Here is a 7,238-nt window from a genome sequence, read left to right as displayed (position 1 = left end):
CAACACGGCGAAATTTCAACAAAATCGGCTAACGGATCTTTGAGATATTAATAAAAAAGGTCTATTAGAAAACACCTTGACACCCCTTATCGTATCTTTAAAATTATACATTTCCGGACACATGTTTATATGAACTTTTTATCTTAAAAACACTCAAAGAATCACCTCCTGAAGTTTGGCCAGATACTTAATTAACATCCTGTATTTAAAAATGGCTAGCTAGTGATTTAGTAAGCTATGTTTATTTTAATAGGAAAAAAATCATTTCATAAAAAATAAACAAACCCATAATACAAATACTATACACCAATTAATTAATTTTAATTGTATCTAAAGGCACTTTAATAATTGAAAATGGACAGGAGCACTTTAAAAATAACTTCATAGAGTATACCAAATATGCTAAAAATAATAATTCCAAAAAAAACACAAATGGCACATTAAAATCTGCATTATCTGAAATCAAACTATAGCTAAACGGCTAATAAAATAATAGAGACAAGACTCCAACATCTATAACAAGATGAGCAGTTTTTAATAATTATTCCGAGTTATTATTACACTTGTTTTACAATTATTATTGTAATACAGTAGCATTCCTTCAAATAAATTTTGATTAAAGTATTGTTAATATAGTCATATTAATGATTATAGCCCGTATGATTTCTAAAATAAATAATCAAGCGTGTTTTTTATCAGAATTATTAAATGATTAAGTAGAAATAGTTAATATATTTAGTAACTTCGTAAGTGTTATATTTTAATATAATTATGGATTTAATAATTAAATAATTATCTTAAGTTTAAATTGTGGTAAACTTGTATGAGTGTCAATCATTTATATTTAAAATCTTAGGGAAGGCAATATAGATTTTAGGCAGGAGAACTCAAGAGAACGACTGTGTAATTAGTAATTAAGACTTTACAATTTTTTTTTACTTGCCATTTTCTCGTCGTTCACGTTGCACGTTGACTCTTCGTTATGTGTCACACAATCTGAATTTCGGATATGATGCAGAACTGATAAATTGGACCAAATATATTAATTGCAGGTAATCAAAGAAATATTTTTGTTAAGTTTGCAAACATTTAAGGCACGCAATAATTTTAAAAAATTTTGACGTGAGATTACTTTATAATTCTTGGAAGTCTTGGATGATAAAGATTTGAATTATATGGGTCTGTTTTGTTTAAGAAGCTAACAAATAATTTCAAAAACTCAACTATCAAAATATAATGGTAGCAAATTTTTAAAATCATGCATAGCTATAATGTTCTATATTAATTGGACATACTGAATGTAAACTAGGTATAGTTGCTGCAATCGATAATATATTTTGTTGCTTTTTCATATCACACAACATTTTCATCATAACATAAAAACCGTCAATACCGCTACTCATATTATTGGCACCTATAACTTAAATCTCATAATGATGTTTAAAAATACATAGGTATACATACTATGAGTAGTGGTTGTGACGGGTTTTTACTAGGTATGATGAAAAGAAGCTGCAAACTAAGTTATCGTGGAACTATATTTTATTTATTTTTATCTACAGTAGAATTTTAGAATTTAGAATGAGTGGGAGGGGGGTTAATCACTTCGACCTTACAGATCCATTGTGTCCCCCTTTCTTGAATCATAACTCATCATACAGTCCCAGGGCTTTGACAAAAGCCAGTATCTGGGACGGTTTTATAGAGGGTAGTTCTCCATCTCCAATATCAGTCGTACCAAAATTCATGGCACGAATGGTTGTCGTCTCGGCGCACTCAGTGATGAGGTGTACTGGTGTTTTACCATCTTCCCCACAGAATCTGCATTCGCCGTTTCTTCTTAGTTTCAATCTACTGAGGTGTTCATTGAGGAGACAGTGTCCTGTTAAAAACCCCGTGACAATCCGAAGATTGTTCTTACTCAGACCCAGGAAGATCTGTGATTTTTCTTGATCATAAGCCCTCAGAAACTTCTTCGAGTGTCCTAGTTTATAGTTTATCTACAGTAACTATTACTTATTTTTTGTACGGCGAATTTAAATTTATGGACCGTCCATAAATTTACACCGTAAGCTTGAATATTGGTTAAACCTAGAAATACCCAGGTAATAGCCCGAAATATGCAAAAGAGGGAGTAAGTTTAGGTTAGATTAGAATTAGGTTTTAGTTGGTTTTGCATTAATAAAAATATAGGCCTAATCTAAACTTAACCTAAAGTGACCTTTTTTGGATATTTCGGGCTCCTACGTGGGTAACCCTACGTTTAACCAATATTCGGGCTTTTACGGTAACATAATACTCATTCTGAGTGGTTTTATCTGGCTCCATAATGAAATTGTGGGTTCGAGGTGCTATTGCAAATTAATTCCATTAATTCTATGTATATATAGACATAAAATACATACCTCACATTTCTATAGTGTCGTGACCGTGATCGTGACCATTCATGAATCCGTACACGTTCATCTCCATCATTAATATTTTTCTTACTAAATTCTTCACTTTTTTATAAAAATGCCATCACGATAAAAATCAAATATCAAAATACAATATCGCTATACGTATCTGGAATATATTTGCGAATGGCAATTAGCGATACGTTGCCGGAGTGCTGACTTCACGAATGTCAAATTGCTTTCCAAACAAGCTTTAGTTCTTTTATATTTCTATTGAGCTCTTCCAAATGACGTCACAAGTTAATATAAAATGTAAAAAACAGGTGATTGCTGACCACCGCCGACTTTTGTGTCTGGTATTTTCAATACGCCTATGATGGTTGCGCATGTTGCAAAATCTGTGAATTTTTTTTCTATTTTTCTCTAGAACGGTATGGAAATTTGCAAAAGTAAAACGGCATTAACCAATTCGATATAAGCAATTTTATTTATAACAAATGCATTTTCTTCAAAGTGTTAATAATAAAACATTTAGCTTAAGAAATATACAATATAACCTTAAATATATAAATTTTAATAAGCAGAGAGTAGTATCGACTGACCAGTGAGAAAGGAAATCTAGAAACTAGTGGGGTTGCAGTCGGAAGAGTTTAAAATAGAATTAATACACTTTGTTAATTGTTAAGCTTTCGGAATTTATTCATTCCTTCCTAGGGACATCAACGGGGTACAGGACACCTTCATAAAAAACTACATTAACAAAAATTGGCTTGTGGGATGCATTGAAAACTCCACAGTGAAGGGGGCTCTCTTGGGGCGGTTATCAATCTAAGGCGTGAAGGCGCAAAGCAACCGACAAATGACAACTCTGACATCCATCTGATCTATCCACGTTGATGTCCTGAGGAAGGAATGAATAAATTCCGAAAGCTTGACAATTAACAAAGTGTATCAATTCTATTTTCAACCCTTCCGACTGCAACCCCACTAATTTTTAGATTTTCTAAATTTTAATATATATTTTAGTTTTTTTTATAATTTTAGTTTTTATTTTATTTTTTTATTATTTGGAAATGTTCTCTGTGGGTATCTCGGAAACTACTGGAGATAGAGAGTCGGTTAAATGAGGAAAGAATTATAGTTTTGTGTGGTCATAAATATGCGCCTTTCAGATTTTTGAAAAAGTCCATGGCTCACTAGATATTTCGAAAAAAAAACATATTTCGGCTATTTTAAAAATTGTTCCTTTTTCCATTATAATCAATTTTAGACAAAAAGTTTTCAGATAAAAGTTGTAGATAATCAATCACAGAACACAATGAGTTTGTGTTCTCCTATTTTTTCTAAAGCCCGTCATTTTTGACATATGACACAAACATATGTTTTTAAACGGAAACCATAGTTGGCGATGACTTCATAAAAAGCGCTATTTTTAAAGCTTGTCAGCGATATAAGCTATAATATGTTTTTTTTTTCACAAAATTACTGAGTTATAGCCAATTCTTATCTTACTTGACTAATTTCACTTAGTTAGCCATGGAAACAAGTTCAATCGTCGTTGCTTTCAGAAATATGAAACCGTCACATCCAAATTTTGTAAATTAAAATAAACAAAAATTGTAAATATGAATTTTTAAAATTATTTGTTCAACTCTTCTTGGCTATACGGTTTCGGATACGTTAACCGGTAACGTTACTTACGTTTTTTAGAGAACGGTTTTCAAGACATATCAGAAAAGTTAAATTTATGTTCCAGCTTTGTGGTTCCAGCATAACTTTTATTATGACACACCCCCTTCCTCATTGTAAGAATTGTTAAAAATTATTTATATCATAATTATGTCTCATGTAATTCAGGGATAGAAAGAGGTGGATCAATTGCATGGGCCTGCCCGATCACCTCACCTATCTATTTTAGATTCTTTTATGCGGTATAGTTAACAACAAAAAAATTATGAATTAAGTTTAATAAAGTCGACCGGCCGTTCTGTGAGAATAGCTAGAAATTCAGTTTGAAAAAGATGCATTTATGTACTCAAAACAATGGCGGATTTTTTGAACATTTTCTAAAATAACTTAAAGTGTTGTAGTGATGTTATATTTTTAAGTTTCAGTTTATCTAATGTAAATTGTAAAAAGTCGTTTAATAATATACTTTGTCTTTTTATAAGTTATAAATCATTACAAAATAAGAACGCCATGCCAACTAAGTGAAATTAGTCGAGAAAGATAAGAATTGGCTATAACTCAGTAATTTTATGAAAAAAAAACGTATTATAGCTTATATCGCTGAAAAGCTTAAAAAATGGCGCTTTTTATGAGGCTATGGCCAACTAAGGTTTCTATTTAAAAAAACATATGTTTGTGTCATAGGTATGTCAAAAATGACAGGGTTGAGAAATCGGAGAACACAAACTCATTAGGGATGTGGTTATCTACAACTTTTATCTGAAAACTTTGAGTCTAAAATAGATTATAATGGAATTAGGGGCAAATTTTAAAATACCCAAAATTAGTTTTTTTTAAATATCTAGTAAGCCATGAACTTTTTCAAAAATCTGAACAGCGCAAATTTATGACCCCACAAAACTGCAATTCTTTCCCCATTTAACCAACTCTCTATCTCCAGTAGTTTCCGAGATACCCATAGAGAATATCGTAGAAAACTCACCCTGTATATTTATTGAAAAAGTGTCTACTAATTTCTAGTAATACCTCGAGGATGACAATGTCACCTTCAGTATTATTGTCCCAAGATTTAATCTCTCCAATTGTGTCTTTCGAATGCAGCGACAAAGTGTGCCCCGTGTAGGTACTTGTGAAAAACTGATAACACGCATCACAAGTATATGCGTGAGGTCGCACACGCTCTGTACAGGGTGTCCCAATTCCGTCTGTTTTACGGGGTTTCTCGTTTACGAGTATAGCTACAAATATGCGGTTTCACATCAAGTGCTACTTTTTTTATGAAACTGAAGATGCTATACACATATTGGTCCTGGACCTCTTACTTCCTTAAATACAGGGCGAAAATTTTCAAATATTTTACTTTTTTCAACTCTCCTCGTATCTCGTGGCGTAAGTAGTTTTTTTCAGCTGCTATATTAACGTTATGATTTTAGCCAAGTTTGAAACACCCTACGCAATGGTTTAACGCTGTAAGGAATATAAAAACAACTTTAACTATTATTTACTTTTTTTTCCAATAAATTTCAAGTAAAATATAACAAGAGAATTCGAGGTGCCTTTTTTTCAAATTAATATATTTTTAAAATATATGCAATATTGATTTGAGTAGTTTAGTATGACTTTTCTCTATAACAGCGACATCATAAAAGCAATTCATAGATGTCTGGATAAGGACCAAAATCAAAGGCATGCTGTTAAAATTGCTGTAAATCATCACTGTCTCCTTCAAAAGCAAATATCTCTAATAAAAATATTTACAGCTATTGAGATGAACCAAAAATCGAGAAAAGGTGCACCTTAATGATAAAATGGTTTTTAAATTTTTTACCTTATTAAATTATTCCAGGATGTTTCAACTATCGCCAAAATTATAAAGTAAAACATACCTATTAAATTATTGATAATGCAAAACAAAACTTATAAAAAGTCATATATAAAGCAATCAAATATACGTTTTAAAAGTAGTGATCTCAGACTGAACTGTAAAATTATAAAATATCCAACTTTGTATACAGTTTAGGTCTAGAATGAACTTTCAACATTGCGAAGAACAGATATTATAAAAGCACACATCAATTTCATGGTATTTAGTTCAGTTATTTCTACCATTATTGGAATTATCACTGCATCACCACTATGAAGCTTATAAATTAAAACTTAAAAAGTTGCTTTTTTTATTGTATACATGTTGAATAAGAGGATCACTAACTGATCTTTTATATCACAGTAAAATTAAGATAATTACAAGTTAAATGTAAATTACAAATAAAATGAAAAATATATTATATATTGTAGTGATAGATCTACGATTATCAAACATTTGAGACTGTAAAAACATTCAAAAAATAATCTATATTAGCAAATATAAATGAATAGTCAAATTATATAAATAAAATATTATAACTGTAGAAAAAATAATTAAAACTAAAAATGAATTTTTTCATTTTTAATCCTGAAAAAGTAATATATCGCGTAACTATTTAATATCATATTATTCTCGTTTATATAATTATGTTAGTAGTTATGTTCGGTAGTGAGAGATGGGTTCTCACCAAGAGACAAGAAAGCTTAATACAAGCAGTAGAAATGAAATACCTAGGAAAAGTGCTAGGGATTACGAGGATGAATAAACTACGCAATTCCCATATTAGAGAGCAGCTGAAAGTCCAGCCAGTACTAACAACTATCGAAAACTGCCAGTTGAGGTGGTACGGACATTTGAAAAGACTCAACAAAGAGAGACAAGTAAGAAGAGTATGGGAGGCAAAAAGGCAAGAAAAAAGGAAAAAGGGTAGACCTACAACTACTTGGGATCAAAATGTTGCAAAATTACTTAAAACTAGAGGGATCGGCTGCGCCGAAGCAGCAAGCATGGCCCTGGACAAGAAGAAGTGGCAAAATTTTATTTATGGAAAGTAGCTACTAGAAGCCTACACCTTCGCACCTTCGCGTAGAAGGCCCTCGATTATATATATATATATATATATATATATATATATATATATATATATATATATATATATATATATATATATATATATATATATATATATATATATATATATATATATATATATATATATATATATATATATATATATATATATATATATATATATATATATATATATATATATATATATATAATTATAA

At 30.5% G+C, this 7,238-nt stretch overlaps 1 protein-coding gene across 1 annotated transcript; it reads left to right on the top strand.

The window, feature by feature from the left end:
• The first annotated feature begins 6,596 nt into the window (after positions 1 to 6,596).
• Positions 6,597 to 7,004, top strand: LOC115886935. The gene has a single exon (XM_030906267.1). It carries the CDS (start codon positions 6,597 to 6,599, stop codon positions 7,002 to 7,004), a length of 408 nt encoding a protein of 135 aa, XP_030762127.1.
• Positions 7,005 to 7,238: the final 234 nt, after the last annotated feature.

The sequence above is a fragment of the Sitophilus oryzae genome, unplaced genomic scaffold (assembly GCF_002938485.1).
Source record: "Sitophilus oryzae breed Bouriz unplaced genomic scaffold, Soryzae_2.0 scaffold_535_pilon_pilon, whole genome shotgun sequence".
Classification (NCBI taxonomy): Eukaryota; Metazoa; Arthropoda; class Insecta; order Coleoptera; family Curculionidae; genus Sitophilus; species Sitophilus oryzae.
This window is presented reverse-complemented; position numbering and strand designations above follow the sequence as displayed.

Bases quoted from the DNA above. Each gene is read 5' to 3' on its own strand.
- LOC115886935 (XM_030906267.1), top strand. From the start codon at position 6,597: ATGTTAGTAGTTATGTTCGGTAGTGAGAGATGGGTTCTCACCAAGAGA.